Source organism: Sesamum indicum, linkage group LG12 (assembly GCF_000512975.1).
Source record: "Sesamum indicum cultivar Zhongzhi No. 13 linkage group LG12, S_indicum_v1.0, whole genome shotgun sequence".
Taxonomy (NCBI): Eukaryota; Viridiplantae; Streptophyta; class Magnoliopsida; order Lamiales; family Pedaliaceae; genus Sesamum; species Sesamum indicum.
In genome coordinates this window covers 2,980,108-2,997,939 of record NC_026156.1, presented here as the reverse complement: position 1 = coordinate 2,997,939, position 17,832 = coordinate 2,980,108, and the positions used below count along the sequence as shown (strand labels likewise).

The 17,832-nt window shown below is 38.5% G+C and overlaps 2 protein-coding genes and 1 pseudogene across 4 annotated transcripts; 2 read left to right on the top strand and 1 right to left on the bottom strand.

Moving 5' to 3' along the window:
* Positions 63-7,997, top strand: LOC105175292 (leucine--tRNA ligase, chloroplastic/mitochondrial). Of its 2 annotated transcripts, XM_011097679.2 has the most exons (20): positions 63-503; positions 1,479-1,623; positions 1,715-1,771; positions 2,544-2,663; positions 2,745-2,849; positions 2,986-3,209; positions 3,295-3,361; positions 3,437-3,591; positions 3,786-4,050; positions 4,183-4,377; positions 4,641-4,720; positions 4,957-5,019; positions 5,119-5,200; positions 5,613-5,690; positions 5,760-5,861; positions 5,984-6,156; positions 6,298-6,475; positions 6,910-6,987; positions 7,365-7,496; positions 7,614-7,997. In XM_011097679.2, exons 1-20 carry the CDS (start codon positions 142-144, stop codon positions 7,854-7,856), a joined length of 2,904 nt encoding a protein of 967 aa, XP_011095981.1. In that variant the 5' UTR covers positions 63-141; the 3' UTR covers positions 7,857-7,997. The 2 variants fall into 2 exon arrangements, with proteins under 2 accessions (XP_011095981.1, XP_011095984.1); XM_011097682.2 differs by lacking the exon at positions 63-503 and having other exon boundaries at positions 1,487-1,623; positions 1,719-1,771.
* LOC105175291 lies at positions 8,116-13,182 on the top strand. 2 transcript variants are annotated; one of them, XM_011097678.2, is made up of 10 exons: positions 8,120-8,892; positions 9,120-9,236; positions 9,561-9,661; positions 10,146-10,217; positions 10,343-10,424; positions 10,713-10,793; positions 11,096-11,137; positions 11,336-11,395; positions 11,557-11,703; positions 11,823-13,182. In XM_011097678.2, exons 1-10 carry the CDS (start codon positions 8,611-8,613, stop codon positions 12,000-12,002), a joined length of 1,164 nt encoding a protein of 387 aa, XP_011095980.1. In that variant the 5' UTR covers positions 8,120-8,610; the 3' UTR covers positions 12,003-13,182. The 2 variants fall into 2 exon arrangements, with proteins under 2 accessions (XP_020553883.1, XP_011095980.1); XM_020698224.1 differs by lacking the exons at positions 11,557-11,703; positions 11,823-13,182 and having other exon boundaries at positions 8,116-8,892; positions 11,296-11,377.
* LOC105175290 lies at positions 12,895-17,152 on the bottom strand (annotated as a pseudogene).

The window sequence follows — 17,832 nt, the reverse complement described above, 5'->3', positions numbered from 1 at the left end:
CCCTTTTTATTTAAAAAAAAAATCCGGAAATTAACGCCGTATTATCTATATATCTTCTTCCCGGTTTCATTATTTCACCCCCACGCTTTCAATCCTCCACCAACGGTCTATTCCCCTCGCGCTCAAGTCTCTGCGACATCAATGTTCACCCAAATTCAACCCCCCACCCGACTTCAATTCCTGCCACCGCCACTTCCGCCTGCTTTTCTTTTTCGCCGTCGCTCAAACTTTTCGAGGCACCAACGTTCTTACCTGTCTTTTCGCGGCCGCCGAGTATTCAACTGCTTAAATGCCACAGCCTATGATAAGAATACAAATCCTAGTGAAGAAAGTGAAGAATTTACTGGCAGTCTAGAAGAGGAAGTCAGAAGGGCGTACCCCTTTCATGAAATTGAGCCCAAATGGCAGCGTTACTGGGAGGACAACAAGACTTTTCGGACCCCGGATGAGCTTGATACTTCGAAGCCTAAGTTCTACGTTCTTGACATGTTTCCTTACCCCAGGTCTATTTTCCCGAACTTTCTTGGAATCTTGATTATCTCTCTAACTTTCTTGGTTTCTTCATTGTCTCTCTAACTTAGTTTCTTGATTATCTTTGTAACTTTCTTGGATTCTTGAGGTTTCTTGATTATCCCTCTGACTTTCTTGGATTCTTGATAATGCGGAAAGGATAACTTCCATGTTCTTGATATGTTTCCTCATCCCAGGTCCTCTTTCCCCTTACTTTCTTCACTTTCTTGAATCCTACTTCAGCGTTCTTGACATGTTTTGCTACTTTCTTGAACACATTCTGTGTTATTGACATGTTTCCCGACTTTCTTGAATTCAACTCAGCGTTCTTGACATGTTTCGTTGCTTTCTTGAATTCAAGTTCTGTGTTCTTGACATGTTTTCATATTTGGTGCTTCTGTTACCGCAGTTTCTTGGATTCTTGATCTTATGATTTTCTGCATGTGAGCACGGAAATACTAGTCTATTAGGTTTTATTTGGGATCCTTGTAAATTAGTAAATCAATAAGCAAGAAATGCGAAGAGGATAGCGTGTTTCTTAATCCAGCATTGCTTTTCTCTGACTTTCTTGAGTTCTATATTCAAAGTTTTACTTGAGCAATTTGTAAGATTGGGAAGTTATATAATCTACAAGAGTTTAACTAGGACTGTTTTTCATCTCCCAGTAATATGATAATTAATGTGTCAGAAGAGGTGCTTTACTGGGATATGAAGGTGAGAGTGTTTTAATTAGGACTGAGGGATAGGAATAATGAAAGAAAACTCTGAAGAATGCTAAGAAGAAAGATTATTAAAGTGAGAAATAAATGATGTAGGGCCCAATGCTGAAGGAATTGAAATGAGTTGATATGTTTCTGGGGTTATTTTCTGTTTGATTCATCTGACTCATAGTAGAGTCATAAGCTAACAGGTGTTTGAAGGAGTCACTTGGCTTACTCATGGTTTTATTTGCAATTCCATCATCGCAGTGGCGCTGGTTTACATGTGGGACATCCTCTTGGCTATACCGCAACGGATATCCTTGCGAGACTTAAAAGAATGCAAGGTTTCAATGTGTTGCATCCAATGGGCTGGGATGCATTTGGTTTACCTGCAGAGCAATATGCAATTGAGGTATATTTTCCTTCCTTGCAATGATTTCTTGTTTAGTAATCCACCGTTGTTTCTTTCCCTTCTCCTCCTTCACATTATTACTTGTTGATAGACAGGGACGCACCCAAAAATCACAACAATGAAGAACATTGACCGATTCCGTTCTCAGGTCATTAACATTTCTTTCTGATACTTCAGATAATTGACGTGATCATTCTTTTTCTAAATCTTTTGAAACTGAATTATGTTCAACTTTATGCAACCTTTATTGACACGATAACAATAAAGGATAAAATCATCCTAATTTTCCTGCTGGACAAAGTCTACAGATACCCCCTGGCTGTTCTAAATGGATAAGAATTTATAGCTGTTCCTACTCATCTGTATTGTTAGTAGTTTCACATAAAATGTCTTTCAGGTTGGTTTATTGAATGGTGGATGTAGAACTCCTAGATTTGGCAAACTACCCTTTCCTCTCGTCATCTTTCTTATAATTTTCTGTGGCTAATCTATATGAATCGAGATTTCTTATACAAATTTGGTATCGTTACCAAGCAAAAAATCTTCTTTTTTGTCTGTTGTTCAAGATTTAATACAACACATTCACCAAAGTTTCTTTTGTGTGTAGTGACTGATCGAATGAGGCAAGTGGTCCAATCTATATTATATCAATTGATTTTTACTTAGTATACTTTGTTATTCATCAGAGACACAGCATTATGGTGTTCTAGGAGTACATTTGAGAGAATACGAATAGATTATGGAGTTTGAGCCAAGGCACAGAATGGCTATCTCTTGATGTTGAGATGTGGTCTAACCATGCAGGCATCATTAATGGTTTACAGCAATTAATTAATGAGCTTGTTATTTCAGACAGTACCATCTGAATCTCAGGAATTGGATCAAAATCTTGTTATATTAACATCTGAATTTATATCCAGCTTAAATTGTTGGGCTTCTCATATGACTGGGACCGTGAAATATCTACTACAGAACCTGAATATTATAAATGGACACAGTGGATATTTCTGCAGCTCTTAAAGCGAGGATTGGCATATCAGGTATTAAATTTTGTTACAAAAATAATTTTGATCAGTTTCCTGCACCAGGGCATATAGAGCTCTTATAAATTTATAACATAGGCTGAAGTTCCAGTCAATTGGTGCCCTGCACTTGGCACTGTCTTGGCAAATGAAGAAGTGGTTGATGGTGTGAGCGAGCGTGGGGGACACCCAGTAATTAGAAAAGTATGAATTTTGTTTTATTCTATAATGATTTTCTGTTCTCTTGTAATATTACTATAATGGATTTCTTTTTTACTTCTCTTGTTTTGCTTCTTGGATGGTTTTATGATTTTACGGTTCATTATTTATTGCAGAGCAGCCTATGCGGCAATGGATGCTGAAGATTACTGCATATGCTGATCGTCTTCTTGAAGATTTAGATGATCTTGACTGGCCTGAAAGTGTTAAAGAGATGCAAAGGAACTGGATAGGGAGGTCAGAAGGAGCAGAGCTGCAATTCAGTGTTGTAGACATTGATGGTCTGGAAAGAGACGTTGAAATTACTGTTTACACGACAAGGCCCGATACCATTTTTGGTGCAACGTATGCTTTACTTTAATAATGCCCTTTTCTTTAGCTTCTTTTGTGAACGACTATAGATTCTCATTACAATTGTCTTACTTCATAGTTACCTAGTCCTGGCACCTGAACATGCCCTATTGTCAGCCATTGTATCTGATGCCCAAAGAAAAGAAGTACGTCTTTTAATTTGTTTTATGTTCGTGAAAATTTGATGTCAATTGGCATGACAACAAATAATTTGAGCGTAGGTGGAAGAATACAAAGAACTTGCCTCTAGAAAGAGTGATCTTGAGAGGACTGAGCTCCAGAAGGAAAAAACTGGGGTCTTCACTGGCTGTTATGCAAGAAATCCAGCTAATGGAACAGCTGTCTCGATTTGGGTAGCTGACTATGTTTTGGGAAGGTGTACTTATTGTTCCCTAATTCATTGTTGTCTCATTTGTCCAGCTGAGGCTTTGTAGTTCATATCTCAGCATCTACTTTGTATGTTTATTACAAAGGAGGTTTAACCTGTATTCTCTATGACGAAAAAAATTATTCAGTCCTTTATGAGAATTTTTCATTGATGTTATGATGTTTTCTGAATTGATGTCACAGCTACGGGACAGGAGCAATAATGGCAGTCCCTGCACATGACACAAGAGACCACGAGTTTGCTTTGAAGTACAATCTTCCTATATGTGGGGTTGTGACTCCTGACAATGGAAGTTTCAGTTACTTTGAGAAGGCTTATGCTGGTGAAGGTACCATGATAAATTCATCAAGTCCAGCATCAGGACTTGACATTAATGGCCTATCCAGCAAAGATGCTGCTTCTACAGTTGTTAAGTGGCTTGAGAAAACTGGAAATGGGATGAAAAAGGTACATATTTTGCATTCTGAGTGTGGAACACATGCTTAGCCACATTACCAAATCTCAGGCTTGGGTTTTGCTTTGCACTTCATTTTTATGTTTTCCTAGTTTTACAGTATTCAGAAGGTTATGTACTTATAGGTGAACTACAAGTTGCGGGACTGGCTATTTGCCCGGCAGCGTTACTGGGGAGAGCCTATCCCTGTCATTTTTCTGGATGACACGGGTGAATGCAGACCTATTTCCGAAGCTGAACTGCCTCTTACACTTCCTGAGTTGGATGATTTTACTCCAACTGGGACTGGGGAACCACCGCTCACTAAGGCTCTGTCTTGGGTATGTTTATTTTCTTTCAAGAGTCCACGCAATCAAGTTTGTGTGGAGATGGTTCACATTTTTTTGGTAATATTGTTTCAGTCTGTGTTATAGTTAGATGAGTACCTAATGCATGAAAACATTATTCTCTTAATTTCTGTGGACTTGTCAGAGTAACAGACTAACAGATACGTACTGACTGGATGCTGTAAAATGATTTTCTTTTTCCCCTCTGCTTTTTTATCTATTCCTTATGAATCATATGCATGGATGACTTCCTTCAGGTAAAAACAGTTGACCCTACTTCCGGGAGATCTGCTCAGCGTGAGACAAACACTATGCCACAGTGGGCTGGCTCTTGCTGGTGTGGCTTATTTCTATGGCTAAGTAGCTTAAATAAGATCAACTCAATTTTATGTTCATATTTTTACTTATAGTTAAGTCGACAAGAAATCATAAACTAGCAGTACTCTAAGTTTCTTCGGTGAGATTCAGAATACCTTCTTCCCTAAACATCGTTTCAAGCTTAGCATATGGCAATTAATTGATTTTTAGCATATTGCACTTGCTCTTTAAAATTGTAGTTACTGTATCATCCAGGTACTATCTGAGGTTCATGGACCCTAGAAATTCTGAGGCATTGGTTGACAAGGAAAAAGAAATGTAAGTATCCTACAATTTTGCACGAACTGTAGTTTCATGATTAGTTGTAACTTTGCTTTGGATGACTTTTTCCTCTCATAACATCTCGTCCATCATTAGGTACTGGAGCCCTGTTGATGTGTATGTTGGTGGTGCAGAACATGCAGTTCTTCACTTGCTTTATGCAAGATTCTGGCACAAGGTTGGTAATCCCAACAGCGCATCTAGATGCAGGAGATGCGATAGCTTGCCGTTCCTCTTTTTGGGAGAACTAATTTTTGGAATTTATTGTTTGATGTGAGAACTCTTGGACCCTGTTGGTAAAGCTGAGAAATCTAGCGAGTATGTTTATATAAACTTTGAGCTAACCGATGGGGCTATAAGGTTTATTGTCAGTCAATTTGTGAACCTCATCAAAGTGCACGTTAGAAATTTGAAATTTGAAATTGTTCTTGTAGTTAGGTTGTAATGAATTTGATGCTTCTTTTTCTTGCATGCTAGTTAATTCAATTAACGTGCCAATAATACTTTAATGACCTAATTTTAGTTAGATCTTGTTACTTCCATTCTTCTGTTTAATTTTTCTGGCATAATCACTGCTTGCTTTGCTTCAGGTTCTTTATGATGTTGGTATAGTTTCGACCAAGGAACCTTTTCAATGTGTCATAAACCAGGGAATTATTCTTGGAGAGGTAATAGAAGTTGCTTAATCCTTGTTAAAGAAGTCCACTTCTCCAGATACTTAATGGCTTGACTGGCAGGTTCAATACACCGCACTCAGAGATTCAGATGGGAATTTAATTTCTGCTGATTCTGTTGATGAAATGGGTAACTTCAGTCAAGAAAGTGTACCCGAGGATAAGGCATGTTATTTTGCAACTTTCTTCAGCATATTTTATTTCCCCAATAATGGGTTCCAAAGTTAATTTCAAATCAAATGTTTGCAGATCTATTTTATAAAACTTTCATATATGTTGTGAAATAGGTCATAAAGTCTGGTGATTCTTTTGTGCTAAAAGACAATCCAAATATCCGCTTGATTGCCCGTGCTCACAAGATGAGTAAAAGCAGGGGAAACGTCATTAATCCAGATGATGTTGTTTCACAATATGGTGCAGATTCTCTTCGTTTATATGAAATGTTCATGGGCCCGTTCAGGTTGCTTCTCTTTCTCTATGTTATCTCCTTTATGTTGCGATATTTATTTTATTCCTCCAGAGTATATCATCAGAATGTCACTTGAATCATTTGCCTTTTTATTTCCTTTGACAACATTCTCTTCCATATTTGCGCTTCTAGAGACTCGAAAACTTGGAGTACTAGTGGTATTGATGGTGTTCATCGCTTTTTAGCGAGAGTGTGGAGACTGGTTGTTGGTTCACCGTCAGTTGATGGCAAATTCAAAGATGGAACAGTTGGTCTCGATGGGGAACCTTCGCTGGAACAGCTTCGTTATCTTCATAGATGCATTAATAAGGTAATGATTCTTTAGCAAATGATTTCTGTTTGCTATCGATTTAGAATCTTAAGTTCGTTTGACACTCATGCTATATAATGGACGAACTGGAATGGTGATAATGTAAATCTTCTGCATATGATGATCTCTGTATCAACTTCTTTTAGGCAAAATTGCAAAATTGGTCCCGGAAGTATAGGGGTGTGGCAAAATTGGGACCGAAACTAAAATTGCCAAAATATTGATACTTACAGGACTAAAATTGCCAGTCCTGTAGTTACGGTCCCAATTTTGCCACCCGCCTATACTTAAGGGACCAATTTTTGCAATTTTGCCACTTGTTTTATTGAGGTAAGTCCAGGGCTTTTGAAAAGGTAATCTTGGACTTTCTTCTTCTGATAACCTTTTATGTTTTGGTGCCATCACTCAAATACTCAAATTGTTCGCTGTGATAGGTAACTGAAGAAATTGAAGGAACACGATTCAACACCGGGATTTCTGCCATGATGGAATTCACTAATGCAGCATATAAGGTGACTTTCTTCCCTCCCTCTCTTTTGGGACTTCATGCTCTCTTGCGTGTGCTTGCTAACTCACACATTCCCCTGTTGTCAAATCTTGGTTTCTGCCATTCTTCGAACTGTCATGGTACTTCCAAATTTATCTGATGGTCCCGAAACAAATCAGACATTTTATGGACTAAAAATGCTTAATGGGTTATCAAATTCAACGTTTTGGAGAGAGCATGCATTACCTTAAACCCTCCACAAATTTTATCAAGTACTTCTGCTCAAGAAATCAACTCGGAAACTGATACTGAAGTAGTGTTATGTTAAAGCTTATTTGTCGGTTCTATGCTGCTTTATATATGCCCCAATTATTTGAATACTGTTTCCGATTCTTGTTTTAGTGGGACAAACTTCCAAGATCAATCATTGAAGAATTTGTTCTCTTGCTCTCACCCTATGCACCTCACATGGCTGAGGAGCTGTGGTCCCGTCTGGGACACTCAAGTTCACTGGCATATGAACCTTTCCCCAAGGTATATGAGTATGAATCTTTATTACTATGCCCCGCCCACCTCCCCTCCCAAATGTTGCATGCATCGACTATTACACCACCTTTGCTCGACTCTGATGTTGATGTCTGGTAATTATAGGTGAATCCTGCTTACTTAAAGGAGTCCACGGTGGTTTTACCAGTCCAAATCAATGGGAAGACGAGGGGCACCATACAGGTGGAGAAAACATGCACAGAAGAAGATGCTTTTAAGCTAGCTTCACTAGATTCAAAGCTGTCCAAATTTCTGGCCGGGAAAAGCATCAAGAAGAGAATTTTCGTTCCTGGTAAGATTCTGAACATTATTCTTGACGCCCAAAGCGCCAAGGTGGGTCAGCGATAGCGCCTTGCGCCAGGTGGATAGTGTTCCGTTATTTATCAATCATGTAGCACGATCAGAAGGGATTATGTGGATGATGTAATTATTGAAGCATTTTTGACAAAGTGCAAAGTTATTAATGTGAAAGAAGGGGTTTTTGAGATATAGAATGTGGGATGTTGTTGATGATAGTGTGATATACCTTAACAAATTTCATGTGGTAGACAAAAGTTAGGTTGAGGACACGCACTACTTAATAACTAAAATTTAAAGCACTCACTCTTTTATTACAAGAAATCAATGGGCCAACCAAAGTACACACGTTATCAATGATGACATTAACGGATACGCTACTCCACAATCAAATAAATTATTTTTTAACTTTTGTGTGTTTGGAGGTTAATAATAGTAAATTAAGGTCTGAGACAAAACCAACATGGAAAGAGGAGGGAAAGCCCGAGCAAATTAAACGACGCCGTTGGACTCGGCCACACAAAACCAACCTGGAAAGAGGAGGGAAAGCCCGTGGAAATTAAACGACACCGTTGGACTCGGCCACAGCAGCAAGAAACCAACTGAATCATCACCGCCAGAAAAGCTTCCGTTTGAAACCAAAACTAAGTAAAATTGCATAATCTTAATCAACTCCCTGTTGTTCGCATTCTACCACCTCTCAGATTCGCCTTCCCTAGACTTGTTTTTTACTATTTTTATATGGTGAATTACAAGAAGAGGAAGAAGAGGAGGTAGTAGTAATAGTAGTAGGATTGAAGCGGCGATGACGAAGAAGCCACAGGCCTCGTTGAAACCGGGTCTCTCGATGCGCCATGTGTTGTGTTTGGGGTGGAAGCTGGTGATTCTAGTTTCCATCGTTCTGTGTCTCTTGGCTTTTCTCAGAATCCAGCAGTATTCTCAATCCACTGATTCTTCTATTTCGGCTGCTCTGCCGAGGAAATCTCGTGTTCTGGGCTATCAGTTCAGGGTTACGCCCAAGATCGCGTTTCTATTTCTGGTTCGACGAAATTTGCCCCTCGACTTCCTCTGGGAAAACTTCTTCGAGGTGGGTGAAATTAAATGTTACTGGAAGTTTGACTTGTGTATTTTCCAAGTTTCGGTACATCAGAATAAGAGAAGGAACTTTCTTCTGGTTCGATTACTGTGTACTGTATTTTCTTTTTTCCCTTTTGGCATTTTCTCTTGTTATTTTAGCGTGTGTGTGTTTCTTTGTGCGAAAATGATAATTTTCCACATGTAAATGTATATTTGTTTTATTTTTTCTCTTTGCAGAATGTGGAGAAGAGAAACTTTTCGATATATGTACATTCTGAGCCTGGTTTTGTATTTGATGAATCGACTACAAGGTCAACTGTCTTTTTTGATCGGCAATTGAAAAACAGCATTAAGGTGAATTTTCATTTTACTCATACTTTGCTTATTGAGATGAATATGTAAACAAGTTGAAGAGGAAATAATTGAAAAACATCCTACAGTATGATTAATTTGGTGATTCATAAACACGGATGAAGAGAAGTTTAAGGAATCCATGGAGATTCATTAAATTCTCAACGGGCAATATTTCTGTTGTGTTTTCAAGGTTGTCCATAAGCAGAACTGCATTCTTCTTAAAACTCACAGTATTATAACCTGGATGAGAGATACTTCATCCTGCTAATCGAGTTGTTCTTTTTCTACTAGTTTAATAGATTGATCTTAGGGATGATGCTGTAGGTATCCTGGGGAGAAGCAAGCATGATTGAAGCTGAGAGGTTACTATTTGAAGCAGCTCTTGAGGATCCTGCAAATCAAAGATTTGTTCTCTTATCAGACAGGTTATCTTCCTTACAGCCAAAGTTTTAAATAGATGGAAATAGTTCTCTCCATGCTTATATTCTAATCTATTTGATATGTCAAAATAGTTGAGAAATTTTTTCTTTAGTAGTTCAGTTGGAGTTATAAAATGTAACTGAAGTTTGGTAAAATTAGTGTGACAGTGAGATAGTTTTGTCCTTGCTGCATGACTAGCTTTCATTTCGCATGAGGAAACTTTGTGGTGCTGGTGAAAACTGAGAACAGGTCAAAAGTGCTGAATTAGCTTTCATTTTGCATGATTAACCTTATGTGATTTCCTTAGGCATACCTCGTTTGGTGCTATTTAGCTTTGTACTATATTGAGTTTTTACTGTATGCAGTTGTATTTGTTTAAAATTTTCTTTATCATATATTTTTTTTCCATTTAGTGTTTCATACTATCAAATTCATGTTACAGCTTGAGCATTGATAGCCATCTGACATTAGATGTTTTGACTCAAACAGCTGTGTTCCTTTGTACAACTTCAGCTATATTTACAAATATCTGATGGATTCTCCGAGAAGTTTTGTGGACAGGTAGTTTATAAAATTTGAAAGATGCCTAATTGGACTTCAATGATATTGTCAGCATATTTTCTACAGATACTTCTTAGTGGTGTTAGATGTATAACATAACAAAATTATGATTTTTGTTCCCCCAGCTTTCTTGATAAAAAGGATGTTCGCTACAATCCAAAGATGTCACCAGTCATACCCAAGAAGAAATGGCGAAAAGGGTCACAGGTAATCCTTTTTGGAATATTGATTTTGCCATGTGGAGGGAAGAACTGAGAACCGATTGATTACGAGTCCAATGCTAGGAATGCAGCCAAGTTATTTTGTATTAAAAGTTCTCATGTTCAGAGAGTTCAAATTTCTCAATAGGGACATACTTGCTATTCACTCAAAATTCCATAAACTCCTTCTATCGGGTAGTTGTCACACTATTTCTGATATGGGTGCGGACCTGGTATTTATGGTTACTTTTGGAGTATATTGCTGCATAGGAATCTAATTTGTTTATTACTCCAGTGGGTCACCTTAACTCGAAGGCATGCAGAGGTTATTGTAGATGATGAAATTGTATTTCCAATCTTCAGAAAGTTCTGCAAGGTACATAATCTTTTTCCAAATATCTCTCTTGGCTTTGATATTTTAGTGTGTTTGGGTTTCTTCAAAAACTTATATAGGAGAAAGAACCCACCTTCAACTCCAACCACCACCACCCCCCAACCTGGGTCCCCCAAAGAAAAGAAAAGAACTAGTAAACAAAGGAAGGGATAGTTTGATATTTTGCTTGTTTAGCAAAAGGATTGAGCTTGTAGTAGAATGTACCATGTACTTCAACAGAAATTACTTTTGATAAATCCTGGGTGCATGTTATTTAATTATAATATTCTGATGTCATTATGCAGAGACGACCACCAATTGATTCAAGCAGAGGCAAGATGAATCTTGTAAGTCAACTTTGCAGCCAGCTCTGAAATGATAGTAAATCTTCAACATTTGGAAAATCATTAGCCAGTTCCAGAGACTATTATTTTTCTGATGTTGAAATTTTTACTTTTGCTGTTCGCATATGATGCATTTCAATTTCTTATTTTATTTTTCGTAGTAGTGTTGGCTGATAATGTCAACATACGAATTGGATGCAGAAACTTCAGAAACAGCACAACTGTATACCAGATGAACATTATGTGCAGACCTTACTCGCAGTAAGCAAAAATGCCTTGACATGCAAATGCCTATCATTCTGATTTCCCACTTTTAGTAAAAAATTATGCATCACTTGGCTTTCTCCTAGACAATTTTTGCTGCAATTGCCTTTAGTGCCAAATTACCTGACTATTATCTTCTGCTGATTCATTTATAATAGATGAATGATCTTGAAGCTGAGCTTGAAAGAAGAACAGTTACTTACACTTTATGGAACCAATCCATGGCAAATACAGAAAATGAAGCTTGGCATCCCTATACTTTTGGCTATGCAGATTCAGGACCTCAACAAATTAGAAGAATAAGGGTTTGTCTGTTGCACCCGCTCTCATGTTACTTGACCCATCTCTTTGTTTTCTTTGAAGTTTGTTTGTGATTGCCACTTGATTTGATTTTTGGGTTATTCGTCTATCACAATGTTTTCAGGATATCAACCACGTATTCTATGAAACCGAATTCAGAACTGAGTGGTGCAGTAATAATTCTACATCTGTGCCTTGTTTTTTATTCGCAAGGAAATTTTCTCAAGGAGCTGCCATGCGCCTTTTGAGTCAAGGAGTAGTAGGTAACTTTGATGTCTCCACATTACTGGAGCCACCACCATAGTATTTTTTTTGCCAGGGTATAATCATTATTATTTGTTGTTAAACATTATTCATGCAATGGTGAACTTGCATTAGAAATTTGCATCTGAGCAGAGACCAAATAAATGTCTCTGAAAATTTTGCATGTGTAACATCTATGTGGAGGAAAATTCACAAATCATATGACTTAGAGATATCAGGCTGTTCAAATATAGAGTTTTCAGAAGATTATTCTTTGGACATCAGAGACCACTTCAAGGCAGATGTCTGATGTATTGCCCTCCTTCCTTGACCTGTGATTGAGAGAAATATTTGTTCACGTCCATCTCGAGTTGATGTAATCGGGAGTTAGGCAACTGACAGCTGAGTGGTATCTACTTATGTTCGATGTCCAAATTAGAGGTTATGGGCGGCGTCGAAATCAGAAAATTATGTAGAATGTTTTTTGACAATGGTATTTGCTCATATAGTCTGTATTTTTCCTTATTTCACTTGCTATTTAGTGTCATTGGTTGCAACTCAGATTTTGTTGATGTTTACTAAATTAATTAATTATAGAAAAATTAAAAAGAAATCGAAATGTTTATTTGGTCGGTGCCGCAAACTGGATTTCCTGACTTTTCTGAGCCAGTCACTCGAACTGAGCTTCTCAATGCCTGAACTTGGACAAGCGAATCCAAATGCAACCCACTGCGGTCCAATAAAGTGAGGATGGTGCCGGAAAAATCGGTTTGTGGGGCGATTTAGACTCAAAACTGCAAATTTACCACTTCGACTTGAATTTAACTCGCTGATATGTTAGCAGACAACAGTGTTTGATAATAATTCACATTTGATATCGATCAAGTCAATGTAACCATTGACTATATATGCAGAAAAGATACACAAGGCAAAGTAAACCTTGACAACTTCTGTACAATGAGAGCAAGAATAAAATTTGATGAAAGATGAACGGGCAACCGCAGCACACTTGCTCACCGGGAACCTTTTTCCCCTACCATACCTCTATGATGCAAGATCTCTACAAGCACAAGGATACTTTTACAAGATTTTGCTATTCATCCAGAAAAAGAATACACAGTGGACTGGCGGGTTCTTCTTTCCACCTCATATATTCCTCTATTTACTTGTGTTTTGCAAGCCAAAGACCAAAACGGTATCATACATTTATACAGGAATGACGTCTGCATTTTGACTTTCATCACACATCAAAATAAGGCCTTCAATGTACGTGGGGACAAGACAACAGGGCCAGCGACAGCCTGTTGAAACCGGCTCAGCAGGTGGAACAATCATGAGCACATTCTCATGGCGCTGAACAACCCCCATGACACTCACGGTACTTCCTTCTTTGATATAACTGGAAAAAATAACATACAAAAATAAATTAAATTGGCTTCCTGACAAATAATCAGAATCTTGAGAATTCATGTTCTCATACACACACTGGGAGCCTCTATCTGAAGATTTGAAGGCATGCAACTCAATTTAACAAGTATATGGCAGTGAAGCTGCGAGTTTAGATTTTGTATATATGAATTAGCTGATGCTACATGTGGCTTAAAGTTTTCTGATGTTTGTGGAGCAGAAGCCATCTCTTGTTTTATGTTGTTATGCAGTACTCCAGAATATGAAAAACATATTATTATTTTCGCTAGTTGAATCTACAGGAAGATGTTAGAACTCTACAGATGCCAAACAAAGATATAATGCATTTGGGGTCAAATGTATCTCACCCTTCTTTAAGGCGCATTACACGGTCGTCACTGGACAAACTCCGGTCTGAAAGCCAACGCAGAAAGTTTGGAGACAGTTCTTTGTTATCCTTGGTGACATCAACAACAACAGTCGGTTTAACAAATGGCGCGACCTTGGCTCCGTAGCCTGCTTTCACTAGAGCTCTTAAACCTGACTGAAAGTCTGATATATAAAAGTCCGCCACATACTTCTGTTGACATAACAACAACAAAGGGGATAAATTACTTCTATGGACAGTTGTGAGCTTAAATTGTCAAACTTACGAATAACAATGTCAGCCAGCTATATTGTGCAACTTAAATAAATGTCGCCAAGATCCTTATGTTGTCTACCCTGAAAACAAGAAGATACAGCCTTCTAGCATCTGGTAGCTGAAGGACTTGGAACTAAATGATCTTAGATTTTCCTGGTGCTTGGACATATAAGACCTCTTGGGTCACCAGCAAAAGATTTCATATGTTCAACTTTTAGTATACATTTGGTTTGGGTTTCAGAAATTTTCTTCAATATGAGGATAATGGAAATTCTGGAAATAGAATTGAGAATGAGACCATGTGGCGGTTCCCAATGTTAGTATCACTGTAAAATTTTGAAAATGGAAATTGAAAGAACCAAATACATCTGCAACTTATGGCTGACACACCCACCATGAACAGAATTTTCACGTAAAAGGAATAAAAGATAATCACTAGTTTAAGTAAGTATGAATGAGTTGAATTGAGTTTGAAGAGCTACATCTTTGGAAATGCAACTACTGGTTCTCAAATGAAGTCACAATTCTCCGATATAACCATCCCATTCCATAACAAGCAACAAACTGACCTCTGAATGTCTGCAACCCCAAGAGAAGAATCCATGTTTAGCATTTGCTGGTTTTCCACCACATCCTCTGTATTCATACAATTCTGAGGATACGTATATGCATCTTGGTACCCTCTGGAAAGAAGTTTCCAGAGGTATGCTTCCACAAGTGACAACCTACACGAAAAAAATGCAACAGTGAAGTGAACACAAGTAGTTTACAGAAATCACCAGAATTAATTGCATTAATTGTTGCGTCACTGTGTAGAAAACCACTGCATGTATATAATTTCCAGAACCTCAAATTAGCTCCGAGTTCCCAGAATCATGTATATGTGTTTTCTGCTCATTAATTAGAATCAGAAAATACCAATCCTAAGCCTAGGTGGCATGGGCATTTTTTATGTCGCTGAAAGTCGGGGAGGAGGAATTACAAGCCTTATGTACTAGATAAGTGAAAACCACATCCAAGATAAGCAGATATTAACTTTTATTACAATCAATAACTCTGTTGCTTATTGTCATTTGTACATTCAAATAATTACATGATATAATTTCAGATTCCCTCAATTTTCCTCCAAAAATACACTCCCAAGCAAGATCTAGCATACTATTCAAGTTTGATGACAGTATTGATGAGATTTAGTAAGATTCTCTCCGATTAAACCGACATCTCTAACCAATATTACCAGGCTGAATAAGGTCAACTTAAAAGCAAATCATAAGGTGAAGGCAACCATGCCATAATCCACACAACAAGCTTAAACCCATGTAACTACTAAGCATGTTCACACTCGTCATCAAGTAATTGCTGGAAAAGTCTGGAAAATGATAGATGGTACCCTGAAAACAATCACATCAGCACAAAAATCACGTATTATCTCATAAATCCAAAGGAATATTGCCTCTTGGCAATTGCCTGTTGAGTTAAGTTGTCCTACAGTTGTTTTGAAACAAACATGGTCCAGGAAACAAATCTCTTCACTTTAACTGGCCAAGATATTAGTCCTCCTATGCGTGTCACCTTATTACCACATACGAAGTAATGTTTAAGGGTACACTAATCAGAACATCCACTGCTTCCTATTGAAACCTAAATTACAAAATCCAGCATTTTGAGCAGCTCTATAAAATGATCCATTCCCAGAAAATTCCTCATGTCTCTAGATTGAATGGATCTCAAATTGTGAATTCAAAGTGAAACCGGGTATGTGTTCCACAAAAAAGTAAAAACGAGAAATTCGAAACTGGGTAAGACAATTTCTTAGTCATTCTACTATCCCAATTTTCCCTAGTTCATACAGTATCGAAGGCACACTTCGATGAATCACAAGCCATCTTAAAATACATAACCATACAGATTTCAGTAGGTCCCTGTTCCACATTTATATTTCCAATCTCAAAGATGGTCTAGCAATATACCCCAAAGTCAAACTGGTCCCAAATAATAATAATAAAAATAATAAAGAGTATCAATGACTACCATAAATAGCATCCACGCGAACAAATTTGCCAACCAACCCAAAAATAAATACTCAATTCCGTAATTAAATAATTAAATACTGCCAAAATTTCCAAGTAATACTGAAAGGCGGGCGTAATTACCCCCGTGACCTTGACGTACTGTCCATCAACGGCGCCCCTCAGTTCAGCATCAGGATACTTTCTCAAGAACCCCAACACCCCACGCTTTTTATAGGCGTAATTCCATATGAGAATCACCACAGCAGGGACTAACAACGCGGCGACCACCACTAGAAACCACCAGCCCCATCACCACCACTACCAGAAACACCCACATTGCCACCCTCGAAACCCTAAACCCTAATTTGACCTCCTCCCCTAAGCTCGTTACAGCGGAGCCGTGGACAGCCTTGTTGAATGAGCTCGGGGCAGGCTGCGCGTCCAGCTGTCCGGACCTGCGGTTAGAGCTGGAAGTGCCCAGAGGACCCGAGGTGATGAGGCCGGTAGGTTGAATAGGCGTCATCGGCCCGGAGAAAGAAGAGGAGGAGGATTTTTTGCTCATGGGTCCAGAGTTTGTGGATTTGGGACCCATCTGGCCGGAATTCGGGCCGGATCTGGCAGATCCGCTGTTGTGCTGAGAAGATGAGGGCTGGCGAGAGGGGAGCTTAGGCGGGGCGGGTGGGTGGTGGTGGAGGTGGTCCCCACTGGAAAGGTCGATACCGTACATTTTGCCGAGCTCCCCAGATTTCTTAACATCACCGCCGGTATATGGAACGGCGCGGGAAGCTATGGTGGGTTGGCGTTCTTTGAGCTGGTGTTCGGGTCGACCCGAGACCATGAGGCCGTTGCTCAGTTGGTGAGACCCGGTTCGAGCGCTCATTTTTGCTGTGTTTCTTCAGAAGGAAGAAATGGTAGAAGGGGGGGGGGGAGAGAGAAGCGCTTAGTGGGGAGTGAGAGTGTAGGTGGGAGATGACAGTGAGTGAGAAGGGGAAGGAAGGTGATTGAGGAGTAAGAAATGACGAGAAAGGGAGTGGCGGTTAGGTGTGTAATGACAGTGGTGTCCTTTGTCTGCGGGTGCGGGGTACAGTTTGCTCTGGAACTTGCTGTCATGCTGTGTGTGTTGGGTTCTGAGAGGAGTTTGTTAATTGGGTGAGATGTCACTCACTCTCCTCTCATTCCTAATATTATCAAATCATTTTCCCCAACAGTTAAACAAACCCTCTCGCCCCATTTTAGTAATTTCGCCCTTTCTCTCCTCCTATACATATATACTATACTTACTACTTTCCATATTATTCATTTTATTTTCAACTACAGAAATGCAAAATTCAAAGAACCATCACTTTCCATACCAATTCTACTTAATTTTCTTTTATATATCATCGTATCAATTTTATATTAATTAAAAAATTATTCTTCTAATTTATTATATTAATTTATTTATATTTTAAAATATAAAAATTTATACGGAAATCCTTTGGGCAGTGACATAACAGGGAGTGAACGGCCACCAGAGTTTGTAGTTTTACACCAAAAATATTGATTTATGTTTTTTTTGTAAGATTATCACTCAACGCCAATGCACTCTCCATCCCCATATAATGGGATGGGGGTGGGGGGCACCTGCTACCTTCCATGCCCCCCCCATTCAAATTTTTTGTATTTAAATTTCAAATATTTGAAATGTTACTGAATTAACATTGTTATGGGTTGAGGTTGCTCTCCATCACACTCATTTTCAAATATATTGTTATGCGTATTTCAATTTTATAATTTTATAGTGTCTGCAAATAATTAAGATTATTGCATTTTGGAATATAAATTGCCAA

Bases quoted from the DNA above. Each gene is read 5' to 3' on its own strand.
- LOC105175292 (XM_011097679.2), top strand. From the start codon at position 142: ATGTTCACCCAAATTCAACCCCCCACCCGACTTCAATTCCTGCCACCG. The intron at 2,850-2,985 runs GTATGAATTTTG...ATTGCAGAGCAG, and splicing joins GACACCCAGTAATTAGAAAA to CCTATGCGGCAATGGATGCT. The intron at 3,210-3,294 runs GTATGCTTTACT...CTTACTTCATAG, and splicing joins GATACCATTTTTGGTGCAAC to TTACCTAGTCCTGGCACCTG.
- LOC105175291 (XM_011097678.2), top strand. From the start codon at position 8,611: ATGACGAAGAAGCCACAGGCCTCGTTGAAACCGGGTCTCTCGATGCGC. The intron at 8,893-9,119 runs GTGGGTGAAATT...TTCTCTTTGCAG, and splicing joins TCTGGGAAAACTTCTTCGAG to AATGTGGAGAAGAGAAACTT. The intron at 9,662-10,145 runs GTTATCTTCCTT...TGACTCAAACAG, and splicing joins TTTGTTCTCTTATCAGACAG to CTGTGTTCCTTTGTACAACT.